The sequence below is a fragment of the Bos indicus genome, chromosome 29 (assembly GCF_029378745.1).
Source record: "Bos indicus isolate NIAB-ARS_2022 breed Sahiwal x Tharparkar chromosome 29, NIAB-ARS_B.indTharparkar_mat_pri_1.0, whole genome shotgun sequence".
Taxonomy (NCBI): domain Eukaryota; kingdom Metazoa; phylum Chordata; class Mammalia; order Artiodactyla; family Bovidae; genus Bos; species Bos indicus.
The window spans coordinates 5244593-5260542 of NC_091788.1; the positions used below are offsets into that span (position 1 = coordinate 5244593).

At 39.6% G+C, this 15950-nt stretch overlaps 1 protein-coding gene across 1 annotated transcript; it reads left to right on the forward strand.

The window, feature by feature from the left end:
• The first annotated feature begins 1394 nt into the window (after positions 1–1394).
• LOC109554284 (tripartite motif-containing protein 77-like) lies at positions 1395–10366 on the forward strand. Its single transcript, XM_019954627.2, has 6 exons — positions 1395–1805; positions 3055–3150; positions 5760–5990; positions 7600–7622; positions 8332–8429; positions 9718–10366. The coding sequence occupies exons 1-6, from the start codon at positions 1395–1397 to the stop codon at positions 10209–10211; spliced, it is 1353 nt and encodes a 450-aa protein (XP_019810186.2). The 3' UTR covers positions 10212–10366.
• The last annotated feature ends 5584 nt before the right edge of the window (positions 10367–15950 follow it).

Sequence of the window (15950 nt, forward strand, 5' to 3'; positions counted from 1 at the left end):
TTTCTTACTTGTACCTACTTCTGAACCCAAACATAAAATTCTCTGCATATGTTATATCTAGCCTATCTGCTTATCTTATACTTTTCATCTGTTTCCTGAAATTACCTATCTTGCATGTTGTCAACATTTTTTTAATAAAAGTCTTTAACATACTAATCATAGTTATTATTATTTAAATTAATTAATTTATTTTAACTGAAGGCTAATTACTTTACAGTATTGTAGGGTTTTTGCCATACATTGACATGAGTCAGCCATGGGTGTACATGTGTTCCCCATCCTGAACCCCCCTCCCACCTCCCTCCTCATCCCACCCCTCAGGGTCATCCCAGTGCACCAGCCCTGAGCACCCTGTCTCATGCATAGAACCTGGACTGGTGATCTGTTTCACATATGATAATATGCATGTTTCAATACTATTCTCTCAAATCATCCCACCCTCGCTTTCTCCCACAGAGTCCAAAAGTCTGTTCTTTACATCTGCGTCTCTTTTGCTATCTTGCATATAGGGTCATCGTTACTATCTTAGTTATCTTAATAGTTCTAATATCTGTTTTATATCTAAGTCTGGTTTTGATGACTGCTTTGTCTGTTTAGACTAAATTTTTCTTGCCTTATGATATGCTGCATGATTTTTGTTGAACCCCCGACATGTATATGGCAGTAGATCCTGTGCAAAGTTCTTTTTGTATGTGGTGGTAAACACAAACTTTCTTCTGCTAGGATTTTAAGTCTAGAGATTTGTGTTAATTTAGTTGGGAATTGGCTTCTTCAGAATTAGTTAACTATTGTTCAATGCCATTGTTAAAAACCATTTCTTTCTGTTTTTGTTATCCTTAGACTATTGGCTTTTCTCCTCAGGCCAACTCATTCTGTGATCACAAAATGGCTATGCAAGTGGGCATTATATCTGGAAAATGACCAGAAACAGAAAAAGCCATCCATTAATTCTGTGCATCTCTTCTGGAACAAGAAAATTTTTTCTAGAATTGTCCTAGGAATTTTAGTGTCTTATTTCATTGGCCAGGATTTGAACAAATACCTTGTGTTAACCAATCAGAGAGAGTAAAAAAGGGGAAAATTGTGATAGTTTCGGACACAATATGATTAGCTACCTATGAATGATCCCAGAACCTCTGATTCTTTGTCTTTGAAAAAGAGATAATATATGTGGAAAATACTGGATTTCTAATAGGGAACTGAGAAGTAGTGCTGGAGGCCAATGGTGGAAAATAATAACACATTTTACTGGTCTATAGGACTCTCTTTTCTTCACCATCCTCAAAACATGGGCTGTCCTCCTATAGGACATATGTGTATTGGCGAGAGAAAGCTTAAGCTCAGCTCACATGCTGAAAGTCAAGAAAGTCCTTCCTTTTTGTTTTCTTAGAAACATGGCATCTGCTTCCGCACAGTGTCTCCCCACTGAGATCATCTGCTCCATCTGCAAGGACACGTTCACAGACCCTGCCACCATTAGGTGTGGGCACCGATTCTGTACTCCCTGCCTCTGTCTCTTGTGGGAAGATGCCCCAACAGTTACTTGCTGTCCTGTGTGCAAGGCGGCATCTCCAAAAATGGACCTCAAAAGCACTATTCTTGCTAAGAAACATATTCGTTCCACCGGAAACTCAGTTATCTGCCAGTTACCTGGCTCTGCCAAGCAGATGTGTAGGACACACCAAGTGATAAAGCTCTACTTCTGTGAAGCTGACAAGAGCCTGCTGTGCTTGTTCTGCTCTCGTTCCACAGGGCATGCCACTCATGAACACTATTCAGTAATGCAGGTTGCAGAGCACTACAGGGTAAGTAATATCTCTGACTGAACTTTAAAATGTGGAAGACCCTGTATCTGATAAGCACTGAGGAAAATACATTGGTTAACAACCATTATCACTTTATGCTATTAACAAATACAATTTTTGAACACCATGTGCCAGGCACTATTCTGAAATCTAGAGATAAAGCAGTGAAGAAACTAGATATCATCCTTGCTTTCCTGATGTTTAAATTCTGTTGAGCTGAAAGAGAGGAATGATGATGAAATTGATGAGGATTAGGATGCTGGTACTTCAGAAGTAATGTGGTAGATGGGCTTCCCTGGTGGCTCAGATAGTTAAGAATCTGCCTGCAATACAGGAGACGTGGGGTTGATCCCTGGGTCAGGAAGATCCCCTGGAGAAGGGAATAGCTACCCAATCTAATATTCTTGCCCGGAGAATCCCATGGACAGAGGAACCTGGTGGGCTACAGTCCATGGCGTCGCAGAGAGTCAGATACAACTGAGCCACTAAGCGTGCACACAGTGTGGAAGATAAATATCTAGTTTCAGTAAAAATCATTGGCTACCACAAACATGATTATAATGGTCCTGTTCTAATTATAGCAGATTTAGAAACACTGGCCAACATTTTCTAACAGTGCCACAGGAAAACTGAGGGCTAATATTTCACAATTAAATATAAAGCAAGAGACCTCACAGAATGAATTAAAAGGTATTCCTTCCTCTTCCATTATTTTAGAAGAGTTGGAGAAAGATTAGTATTGATTCTTCTTTAAATGATTGGTGCATTTCATCAGTGAAACCATCTGGTTCTTGGCTTCTCATTGTTGGAAAATTTTTCATTATCGATTCACTCTCTCTACTACATACAGGCCTGTTCACATTTTCCATTTCTTCTTGAGTTAATTTTGGTAATTTGTGTCTTTCTAGGAATTTGTTCATGTTGACTTAAAAAAATGTGTAACATGAAAAAAAAAAAAAAAAAACAAACAAACCCAGAAACAAAAGCAAGATTCACTTCTGAAAACTGACCAGGTTATTATAAATTCAATGCTAGATTCCTCAGATAATGGATTACATTTTTTCAAATTTAGACATTCCATCTTTGTTTGATCTCCCCAGATTTAGGAGATAGTATTCCAAAGGAAAATTACTGACATATCTGCTCTTTTTACTGTTTGTCCCATGTTCATCCCCTTATATCTTCTTTAAAATATCTGAAATGTACTAACTTTGCTATTCTAGTGCTACAAATAATAGTTATTTTGCAGGAGCACCTTCTGATGCAAATGAAGTCTATTTGGAAAAAGAAACAGGAAAATCAACGAAATATAAAAAAAGTGACCAACACATTCAGAGCATGGGAGGTAAGCCGCAGACCCTGAATCCCTTGGAGCCAGTTTGGAACAAATAACCTGGTAACTTACAGTGGAAGAACTTGAATTAAATCATAATGTCCCCTGAGAGGGTGATCAAAGAGAGCTGCATATGGAAAAACATGACCTTCAATGTAGGATTTCATGTTGAATGACCCCAATAGGTAAATAAAAGATTTTTCCTGATTATCTTGATAAAGCAATATCTACCACTAATACTTCAGCAGAGACAAGAAAATGCAGTATCACAAAACAAAATGCAAGGGTCACTCGGATGAAGGTAAAAAAACAGTTCTGTAGGAGTTTAATAAACTTTGAATGTAAAGCTTCTCAAAAAAATAAAAATCACCCTGAAGCTAATGTTTTAGTAGAACCTGTAAATTCATAACACAGAGATCTAAGGGACAAGAAAGCTAAATATGAGAAAAAATCATAGAATTATCTGGGGCATGTAGATAGCTCCTATTAATTAGTACATACGGTACGAGGCAGGCAGTGAGAGATATGGCTGGCAATGTAATTATAGCCATGGCAAGATGCCTAGCTAAGGATTTGGGGTTTTATTATTCATTGGTTCACATTTATGAATGGAGAGCCTGAAACTAAAGAAGTTGAACTACATTTTCATTTTCAAAGAACTCAATGACTTCTAAAGAAGATACATCAGCAGGCTATATTACAGAATATTTCATTAAAGAGAAATCTGTACATAGTGCTGTAAAAATACTGCAGGACAATAACAAAATTACCCTGATCATTTAAGATGGTTTTCCTAATGAACCATTCTTTCATAGGAGGGCATGTGATATGTTGCTCACTGTTATAGGTCCACAGAGAGATATGGAAATGGACAAAAAGAAACAAATCAATGACTTCAGTAGGATATAATCTTGTAAAAGAAGTCATACAACAAATAAAGAAGAATAACATTTATAATACATCACATTTGTAAAGTTCTTGGAAGAAAATTAAAGCAGGGATATATATAAATAGTACAGGTTTGGGGGATGTATGCTGGCCAGAGAATACCCATCATGAAGGTTACATCTGGGTAGAGATCTAAAAGGATCAAAGGGAGTGAGCCAGAAGGTCTCTGAGAACACATCCTTCTGGAGCACAGAAGACAGAAGCTATGGTCTGAAAGTCTGGGTCCCCCATAGTTCAAATGTTGAAATTCTAACCCCCAAAATGATAGTGTTAGGAGGTTTGGCCTTTGGAAAGTGATTAGGTCACTAGGAAAGAATCCTTATTAATGGGATTCTTATAAAAGAAGCCCTAAAAAAAAAAGAAGCTTAGTAGAGACTTGCCCCTTCTGCCATGTGAGGACAAAACCAGAGGATGGCTATTTAGCCAAGGCATAGAAGAAACCTAAATGTTCGTTGACAGATGAGTTGATGAAGAAAATGTAGTATATTTATACAATGAAATACTGCTCAGCCATAAAAAGAATGAAATAATGCCCTTTGCAGTAGCATGAATGGACCTAGAGATTATCATACCAAGGGAAGTAATCAGAGAAAGGCAAATATCATATGATATCACGTGTGGAATCTAAAAGAATGATACAATTACACTTATTTACAGATCAGAAATAGGCCAATAGTCACAGAAAACAAGCCTATGGTTATCAAAGGGGAAGGTGAGGGGAGGGATAAATTAGGAATTTAGGATTAACATATATACACTATTCTACATAAAAATAGATAAACAACAAGGACCTACTTTATAGCACAGGGAGCTATCAGTTCAGTTCAGTTGCTCAGTTGTGTCCAACTCTTTGCGACCCCACAGACTGCAGCACACCAGGCTTCCCTGTCCATCACCAACTCCCAGAACTTGCTCAAACTCACATCCATCTCATCCCATCGTCCCTTTCTCCTTCCACCTTCAATCTTTCCCAGCATCAGGGTCTTTTCTAATGAGTTGGCTCTTTGTATTAGATGATCAAATTATTGGAGCTTCAGCATCAGCCCTTCCAATGAATATTCAGAGATGATTTCCTTCAGGATTGCCTGGTTGGATCTCCTTGCTGTCCAAGGGACTCTCAAGAGTCTTCTCCAACACCACAATTCAAAAGCATCAACTCTTCAGCACTCAGCAGGGAACTATAATCAGTATCTTGTAATAACCTATAGTGAAAAAGAATTGGAAAAAAGAATTAGCTATACACATGTATATGGATAACTGAATCACTTTACAGTATATCTGAAACTAACACAATATTGAAAATCAATAATACTTCAACAAAAAAATACATGCATATGGTAAAAAATGAAAACCAAGTATGTGAATGTGCTTTGTAAAGTGGAGTATATTTTAATTATTATTAAGCAAAAAAAAAAAAAAAAAAAAGATGCCTATTTAAGAGGTGGGCTCTCACTGTACACCAAACCTGCTGGCACTAATTTTGTATTTCTTACCTTACTGAACAGTGAGAAGTAAATTTCGGTTATTAATAAGCACTCAGTCTTTAGTACTTTTGTTAGTAGTCCAAATGAACGAAGACAAGCATTCTATATACAACACATAGACAACAGATAATAAGGGAAGAATAAAATCCCATCCAAATACATGATCTAATTCATCCAATGTCACTGCAGGGTTTTATAAATCTACGACTGGTGATGATACGAGCTGAATACCCTAAAGTGTGTCAGTATCTCCAGGAAGAAAAGCAAAAACATTTAGAGATGTTGGCAATTGAAGGCACAGTTATTTTTCAGCGACTCAATAGAAATGTAGCCAGAATGATTCATATGGGGAAACTCCTGAGAAAAACATATGAGGAACTGAAGGAAATGTGCCTTAAAGCAGATGTGGACATGCTCCAGGTAAGGACTAAGGACGGATGTTGGCTGCAGAACACCAACCTGCTTGGAAAACACTTGTATCATTTGACATTATATCTTCTTTGACTTCCATTATTTTTCTGACTCCAAAGTCCAGATTCTGACTCTTCTACCTCTGTGATGGTAGGTTTTGTTCCTCCAGTATAACCTGGAGACAAAACATCAGTTTTGCCTTCTATGGAAGAAGGAGGGCTATGTGGCAAGATTCAAGTAACAGAGCCAGAAAAAAAAAAATCTCCCAAAACTTCTTATATCCTTCTACCATACAGTTGCCCTTCCAACTCTCTACAGGTTTTGCATCTAGGGACTCAACAAACCACCAATGGAAAATATTTTTTAAGAAAATTCAGAAATTTCAAAAAAGAAAAACTTCAATTTGCCAATGCTGACAATGATTTACATAGAATTTACATTATATTAGATCTTATAAGTAATCTTGTTATTTAGTCACTAAGTCGTGTCCAACTCTTTGCGACCCCATATATAGCCTGCCTGGCTTCTCCGTACATGCGACTTTTCAGGCAAGAATACTGGTTGTTCATTGTTCAGTTGTTAAGTTGTATCTGACTCTTTGCAACCCTGTGGATGGCAGCACGCCAGGCTTCCCTGTCTTTCACTATCTCCTGGAGAATCCTGGAGTGGGTTGCTATTTCTTTCCCCAGGGGATCTTCAACTCAGAGATCTAACCCTTGTCTCCAGCTGGGCAGGTGCACTTTTTACCACTGAGCCACCTGGGAAGCCTTTAAGTAATCTAGAGATGCTTAAAGTATACAGGAAAATGTGTGTATATTATACAGATATACTGTGCCATTGTATATAAAAATTTGAACACCCGATGGATTTTAGTATCCAAGGGGGTTCTTAGAATGAATTCCCTTCATATAATGAGGGATGACTGTGTTGAACAGATAAGTTAACTTTATATTTGCACTTGATAATATGTGTAACATGTGTAACCATAGGATGCATTCATCCTTTCTATTTTGAAGTTCTAGATTCAGAGAAGGCAATGGCACCCCACTCCAGTACTCTTGCCTGGAAAATCCCATGGATGGAGGAGCCTGGTAGGCTGCAGTCCATGGTGTTGCTAAGAGTCGGGCATGACTGAGTGACTTCGCTTTCACTTTTCACTTTCATGCTTTGGAGAAGGAAATGGCAACCCACTCCAGTATTCTTGCCTGGAGAATCCCAGGGACAGAGGAGCCTAGTGGGCTGCCATCTATGGGGTCGCACAGAGTCGGACACGTCTGAAGCAACTTAGCAGCAGCAGCAGCAGCAGATTTGGAGTCCACACACCAAAGAACTTTGGGGAAACCCCTGTGAATACTTCTGTATATCAGGACAAAGAACAGTCATTCATGCACCCTAAGAACGTTTGACTTTCAATTTTATTAAGATTATGATCTTGTCAGTTAATGTAAATGTGAGATTGGATTTCATATTTATAAGGAGAAGGGAAATGACAAATGATTTTAATCTAAGGAAGAAAACTGGAAATAATGAATTTTTCAGTATAATCTCATATCCTGAAACTAGACTTAAGAGGAGAGTTTGTGCTGAAAACTAAGCCTCCCTCTCTTTTTCTTTACAGGGTGTGGAAGACACAATGAAAAGGTAAGTTTGCTCCTCTATTCAAATCATGATAATTGTGACAGTGATCAGGCTATTTCTGCTAAGATGAACCCTCCCTTTCAATACGAAGTATCTTTCTCTCTGTATTTATTCCTTCCTTCTCTAATAGTCTGCCAGGTTTTATATAGTCTACCCTTTGGTGACCGTATGGTGGAGAGGAGCGCAGTTTCTATTGCAAGGCTTTCTGTAGAAGTTGCAAAGAGATGACGATTTTTCCTGCCCCTAATTTCCAAATCCTAGTTATCCAAGGATTATTCCTGGTCATCCATGGGAAAGGCAGATAAGCTCAGAGAAACAGTAGGTAGAAGGATGCTGAGAAAAGGAGTGAGGTAGAATTCATAAAGAAAGAACATACAATAGTGCTGAGCTTTCATATGTATTAAATGATAAGTTCCAACAATTTTCCGCCTGTTAGATTTCAGGAATTAGATGTGAATTGCTGTGTGGATCCTCTAGGGAAGCTAGAAGGAAGGAAACACAGTTTTGATTGCGGCGGCACATTCTACTAGGTTTGATATGCCAAGAGCAAGGAAGTAGATTGTAAAATATCATAGCAACTGCAGTGTTCATCCATCTGAGCAGTTAAATTCATACCCTTTAAAGGTAATTATGAGGATTCTGTTGAAGCATCATCAGTGGGTTGCTAATGATACCTTTGGGCCTATTAGTAAGCGGGCCTTTCTCTTTACAGGAGTCAGTTAATGCAGCTGTATATCCCCCAGCCTTTGGACCCACAGCTCAGTACATGGACCATCACTGGGATGCTGGAAAGGCTTAACAGCTTCCGAGGTGAGAGGCAGCACTCTGCGTGAAGGCAATCACATTGGAAATCACATAGGAAACTACATGAATAGATAACACATTGATGATATCTCTTCACCGCTCTGTCTGTTCTTTGTAGAGAACATATGCAAACCCTTTTAACTTATTTTATTGCTAATTATCAGTCAGAAAAGTTAACTGAAGGCTGTCAAAAATAATCAAATATGACACATAGTTTTTTATTTAGCTACTTGCAGTGAGTTAATAATAAAAAGAACACTTTGACTTATAAAAATGCATATCCATTCAGTGTATTTCATCTTGTAGTTAGCTGTGGATATTTAGATTATATCTGGATATTGAGACTCTTAGAATCACCTTAATGCTGTTATTTAAATGTTTACCTGAATATTAAAGGTAATGCTTGTATATGAAAAATCACAAGACTTTCAAAAAGCTTGAAAACAATCCATAATTCATTGTGTAGAGGACTCCCTGAGACAAATGCAACTGACGGTGAGCCCAGCGGACAAAGGAGAAGCTGGACTGAGATGGGATGAGTTGGATTCTGATTTAGCAGTGACTCCGTTAGAAATTCTGAGAGAAATCACTGCAAAAAAAGAGCACATATAGATATTTGGTTTATTTTATTTTTACTTCTTTAAATGTTAAACCCTTATATCCTAGGCAATGTGATCCCTGTTTAGGACTAAAAATAACAATGTCATATAAAATATAATATATATTTATTATGATTATTTTTTTATTTTGTGATGATTGATTAATGAGATGACTTAAGGGCCATTTTGCTATTTTCTTGACATCTATGAACGGACTCCCAAATTTTTGGTGAGGTAGTGAAAATAAGCCAGAGTCGGACATCCTATATCTTTATGTATTCTCAAAGTTTTCCTTCCTCCAGTTGTATAATTAGGGATTTCCTGGCTCTTTAGATAGATAAGAAGCCCTTCCTGTTCTTTCTATGTATTTCCAGTGACACACTCTGTATAAAAGGGTGTGGTAACACAGGGTGTCTAACATCTGTGATTAAAGGGTATTCTGAAACGAGCCAGTACTGCCACACTTGTGGGAGCTAATTGTTACAAGTTCCAGAACTTTAGGAGCAATTATTAAAGGACTGGCGCCTTGAAACCAGTCATGGTGGGTTGAAACATTCCCAGCAAATGAAACAAATCAGTTTGGCTTCATTTCAGAGATTTGGTTGCTACACATTTGTCACAACACCACTGCAGTTATATGTTCTTCAGAACTTGAAACGCTGTTCTCTGACTTCATTGCTTTCATTTTCCTGAAGTGTATATTACGTTGGATGGGAAAATAAGAAACGGTTGCGTGCCTCTGATTGAAGCCCTGAGACGTCTGCAATGCGGTCCTGTCGATCGAGATGTGCCTTGGGACGCAGCATGTCCAGAGAACACGCCTACATGGGGTGCTCAGACCTTCACCGCTGGCAAGCACTACTGGGAGGTGGATGTGGGAAACTCCGGTGACTGGGTTATAGGGCTCTGCAAGGAGTCCTGGACAAGCAGGAATGATATGCTGCTCAACTCTGAGGACATTTTTCTACTTCTCTGTGTCAGTAAGGATGGCCATTTCAGTCTCTTTTCTACCTTCCCATTCTTACCCCACTATATTCAAAGACCCCAGGGCTACATAGGGGTGTTTCTAGATTATGAATGTGGTATGATAAGCTTTATTAATGTTGCCAGAGGTTCCCTCATTTGTAATTTCCTCTCACGATCTTTCTCTTTCCCTCTCAGACCTTTCATTTGGTGTGGACCCAAATGATCAGGAACAGGTCACAAACCTAACCAAGGTTTTGGGAATTCTAGTAGCTGAGGGGGCTCCTATCCTGGTGACTTCTAGAATGGGGAAAATCAATTATAACTTCACTGTGTTTAACTTCATTTTACCTTTAGGACTTATAATGGCTGCATTATTTCTTAAAGTGGTGGTAGTGTTAATGATGTCCATTTGTCTTTTGTATTTTATTTAAATAAAAGCAATCACATTCATTTTTTTGGGTAGGATATAGGCACTTTTCATCTGCCATCTGAACTTACTAGAGATGAAAGAACACACGGGTGTGGAAACCCAGTCAAATGCATGAATGCAAAGCACAGAGGATTCTTCTTCCAGAGAATCCTTGTCAAAACTCAAGGGCAGCATAGAATTTTCCTCTCCTTCCACTCATCTGGCTAAATTCTACCCCTCCTTTAATCCTGGGTTTCCTGAAGTAGAGTAGATCAATTATAATATGACCTCAAGAACAGCTTATTCTTTCCCTTTGCAAAGCTCACAGTAGATTTTGGATCTTCTTTTGTAGTTTTCAGACTGCCAAAAAGGAAGGCCAATGTCCATCCTCTTCATAACCACATTCCAGGGATGAAACACCAGGTTAAGGATATGAAAGACATCTGAAAAATATTTGAACAAACGAATATGTAGGAAAAACATTAAAAGCAAAGGCTATGTAACCAAAAACATTTACTATCGTGTAGACACAGTCAGTAGCTCAAGAAGTGATGAGAAACATTAAAGAAGTGAATTAAGTTATTGTTCAGGTTCGTGGTGCAGAAATTCAGTTTAGTGGGCGAGATATAGACTGTGTATGATTTGATTCCCAGTGTTGCTCTTAGTAGTTCTCAATGATGAACAGATTTTCAGGAATACAAACATGCTTTTACCAGAGGGATCGTAGTACAGATAATATGGCTTAGCTGCTTGGAATCTGCAGTATTTTTAAGGAAGATACATAGAGTGAAAATACTCTGAATATTTATTTTCAAGGATGGACAATGAACTTTATTTCTCACATATAAAAAACATCCAAGCTGTCAAAAAATTTCATTTCAAAGAGTGTTACTGACTTAGAGATTAAAACTTTGCAAAATAATCAGACATTGAAATTCATCTCTTTGGGGATGTATTGCCCAATATAATGACTCTAGTTAACACTATTGTATGATAGATAAGAAAGCTGTTAAAAGAATAGATTCTAAGAGATCTCATCATTAAGAATTTTTTTCTTTTTTCTTCTATTTTCATATATATATATATATATATATATATATATATATGAAGTGAAGTGTGAAAGTGTTAGTCACTCTATAGTCTGACTCTGATTCTGTCAGTTGTGTCCAACTCTTTCTGACCCCATGTACTGTAACCTCTGTCCACGGAATTCTCCAGACAAGAATAGTGGAGTGGGTAACCATTTCCTTCTCCCGGGGATCTTTCCAACCCAGGGACAGAACTGGGGTCTCCTGCATTGCAGGCATATTCTTTACCGGCTGAGCCACCAGGGAAGCCCATATATATACATATAAATATTTCTCTTCCCACTCCTTTCTTCTGTCTCTGCATCTTTTGTTCACTCTCTTTACAGAGAAAGTGGTTTAGGGAATAATCTCGGGATTAAATGTATTTTTATGAAATTGTAGTGGAAAATAAATTTTAATTAGAGTTTCAAGTATTTGCTTAGGGATTATTTAAAGCAGTCCAATAATGCCCAGGTGGCGCTCAGTTCAGTTCAGTTGCTCAGTCCTGTCCGGCTTTTTGCAACCCCACGAACTGCAGCACGCCAGGCCTCCCTGTCCATCACCAACTCCCAGAGTTTACTCAGACTCATGTCCACTGAGTCAGTGATGCCATCCAACCATCTCATCCTTTGTCCTCCCCTTCTCCTCCTGCCTTCAATCTTGCCCAGCATCAGGGTCTTTTCCAATGAGTCAGTTCTTTGCACCAGGTGGTCAATGTATTGGAGTTTCAGCTTCAACATGAGTCTTTCCAATGAATATTCAGACTGATCTTCTTTAGGATGGACTGGTTGGATCTCCTTGCAGTCCCAGGGACTCCGAAGAGTCTTCTCCAACACCACAGTTCAAAGGCAGCATTTCTTGGGCGCTCAGCTTTCTTTTTTTTGTTTTGTTTTGTTTTGTTTTTTTACGTTTTTTTTTTTCCTAATTTTATTTTATTTTTAAACTTTACATAATTGTATTAGTTTTGCCAAATATCAAAATGAATCCGCCACAGGTATACATGTGTTCCCCATCCCGAACCCTCCTCCCTCCTCCCTCCCCATACCATCCCTCTGGGCCGTCCCAGTGCACCAGCCCCAAGCATCCAGCATCGTGCATCGAACCTGGACTGGCAACTCGTTTCCTACATGATATTTTACATGTTTCACTGCCATTCTCCCAAATCTTCCCACCCTCTCCCTCTCCCACAGAGTCCATAAGACTGTTCTATACATCAGTGTCTCTTTTGCTGTCTCATACACCGGGTTATTGTTACCATCTTTCTAAATTCCATATATATGCGTTAGTATACTGTATTTATGTTTTTCCTTCTGGCTTACTTCACTCTGTATAATAGGCTCCAGTTTCATCCACCTCATTATATCAGCTTTCTTTATGGTAAAACTCTCACATCCATACCTGACTACTGGAAAAACTATAGTTTTGACTAGACCGACCTTTGCGGGCAGGTGGCGCTAGTGGTAAAGAAACCGCGTGTAAGTGCAGGAGAAATGATTTGAGGGTTCCATCCCTGGAGGAGGGCACAGCAACTCACTCTAGTATTTTTGCCTGAGAATCCCAGGGACAGAGGGAGCCTAGAGGACGACAGCCTATAGAGTCCCAAAGAGTTGGACACGACTGAAGTGACTTAGCACACACGCACAATAATGCCCTTTTTTTTGGAAGGGATCCAAAAATTGTTGCATATCTAAACTTTTTAGATTGATTCTGACACCTGCCCAAACGGGATAAATTGTCAACAGTAGGTCTCACGCACAGATAACTGAAAACTCAGAATCGACTATAAACAGTAACTATGTGAGGGCTGCGAAAAATGAAAAGTGAAATGAGGAGAGAAGTTAAAACTGGACTCATTACCCGCAATGGAGTGGGATTTTGTGGCATGTTTTTCCGCTTCTCTTTCCCGGCATTGACTGAAAGGAAGGGAGACAGAGCCCTCTGGTTTGCACGGCTTGGGCATGCAGCAAAAGGTCACACACAGACGCCCGCTCTCTGGTCAAAGAACCGGGAAAAGACGTTTCTGCGAAAAGAAAAGTGTGGCAGAAAGTTTTGTTTTTTTTTTTAATCTTTTTTTCTTTTTATCTGCTGGGAAGTTTCCCTCCGGGCCCTGGATGGGTAGGCCTCCCGGCTCCCCGCGGCCCCCGCGGGCCTCAGTTCCATTTAGGAGGCGGGGGAGCCCTGGCCACCGGCCTCTCCGCACTCAGGGCTGCCGCTCCTCCCGGAGGGGAGGGTCGCACTGCCCCGGGGCTCAGGAAGCACTGCGGCCGGCCGTGCTCTGAGTCCCGGCGCAGCTAGGTCCCCGCCGCGCCGGCTCGGTCTACTGCGCTCGGCCGAGTCCCGCCTTGCCCCAGGTGACTGCTGCAGCCCCTCTGGCCGCCTCCCTTCCCCACACCTAGAAGAAGAGTTTACTAGGTTGTCGGTCACCTATGCACGCGTGCTCAAGCGTCTGTGCTCCTTGACTGCTGTGGTGGCCTTCTCTCGGTGACAGCATGGACTGTAGCCTACCAGGCTCCTCTGTCCATGGGATTCTCCAGGCAAGAGTACTGGACAGGGTAGTCATTCCCTTCTCCAGGGGATCTTCCCGACCCAGGGATCCAATCTAGGTCTCCTGCATTGCAGGCAGATGCTTTACCATCTGAGTCACCAGGAAAGCTCCAAACCACTTATTCTTCAATTTAAAAAGGAGGGGAAATTTTTCTTTCGCAATACAGTTGTTCAGGGGCCCAGTCATCTGGGACTCTCTGCAACCCCATGGACTGCAGCACGCCAGGCCCGCGTCCCCCACCGTCTTCCGGAGTTTGTCCAAGTTCGTGATCATTCATTGGTGATGCAGTCTAGCCATCTCATGCTCTGACACCCTCTTCTCCTTCTGCCCTGAATATTTCCTAGCATCAGGGACTTTTCCAATGAGTTGCCTATTTGCATCAGATGACCAAAATACTGGAGCTTCAGCATCAGTTCTTCTAACAAAGTATTCAGGGTTAATATCTCAAGATTGACTGGTTAGATCTCCTTGCTGTCCAAGGGACTTTCAGGAGTCTTCTCCAGCACCACAGTTGGAAGGCATCAATTCAGTAATACAGTAGCAATCAATTAACAATACAGTACACCATATCAAAAAACTGTTTAGATCTTTCAGAATTCAAAGATATTGCTGGCCATGTCCACACCTCAAATTTCTCACATTGTTAAACAGCTTGGTATTGTGACTGATGATTTCTTTTTACTGTGGCAAAAACAGAATATTCCAGTCAAAGTCAGATTTTGAATTATTATAAAGGTTTCCCAACTAAGAGTCATCCCCCTCTCCAACAGTTTTCCTCATGTATAAAAAAACAAAACAAAATAAAAATATGGTTTTGTTGTTGGTGTTAATTTCCTCCAAATAGCTTGGACTTCCACAGTTTGATTCATCCTATAGCTCCAGGAGGTGAGTCCTATTTGGTCTGGAAAATCAAACAATAATAGTACCAGCCAGGGACTGGTTTAGCAAAGAGTAGTTAACTAAACTTTTCTACTTCCATTATTTGAGTTAAGTGTCACAACCATCCAAGCAGGATTTCTTGTTCAAAATCACCCTGCTGAGAAGTGCGGGAGTAAGAAATCACTTTTGACCCAAATTAAAATCCACAAGTCATCAAGTGTCCTAGATCAGGCAAAATACAAGCAACATGTTGTTTTCTAAGCAACTATGTTAATTCATTCAACAAGTGTTTTCTGGCAAGCTGACAGTTCAAGGGACAATCTACCAGCTTGAGAATGTAATGGTTAATAAAACAACATCCTTATAAGAGATAATCAAAGATTTAAAAACAAAACCACAGCTGTTAAAATGAAGAAATGTACACAGTGCCACTGATCTGTACTTCTTCTGCCCTCACCCACGGTCTAGAAAATGCTTTAAGGCCTCCTCTGTTGGTCCAGTGGCTAAGACTCCTCACAACCAATGCAGAGCGCCCAGGTTCCATCCCTGGTCAGGGAACTAGATCCTATACACCACAACTAATATCAAAGTTCCAGTGTGCTACAACTAAGACTCAGCACAGCCAAAATAAAATAAATAAAAGTAACATTAAAAAAATTTGTTTAAATGCCTTTATTGCAACCCATTGATTAAAATGTAGGAAAGTGCACATACACAAGATATAGTCACAAACTAAGTGGTTTCCTTTGATGTCCTTTATCTCAAATAGAATTTGTCATTAAAAATCAGTTTCCAAATATATAATTAATAGGGTTAATTTTTGTAAAAATGGTTTGGATTTCAACTAAAGTCTACTTATATGAATATAGCTACATTTTAAATTTGCCCTTCTATCTTTATTATTGACACCCTTGCATTTAAAAACAAAACAAAGGGATTATTCTAAAGTTCTCTGAAACTATTATCAGGAACTCCTCACCACCGTGATGTAACTCTCATTCGTAACAGACCACACCAGAAAACAAATCCTTTTAACATTTTCTTTTGTAAAAAACATTTCAG

Bases quoted from the DNA above. Each gene is read 5' to 3' on its own strand.
- LOC109554284 (XM_019954627.2), top strand. From the start codon at position 1,395: ATGGCATCTGCTTCCGCACAGTGTCTCCCCACTGAGATCATCTGCTCC. The intron at 5,991-7,599 runs GTAAGGACTAAG...TTTTCTTTACAG, and splicing joins CAGATGTGGACATGCTCCAG to GGTGTGGAAGACACAATGAA. The intron at 7,623-8,331 runs GTAAGTTTGCTC...TTCTCTTTACAG, and splicing joins GTGGAAGACACAATGAAAAG to GAGTCAGTTAATGCAGCTGT.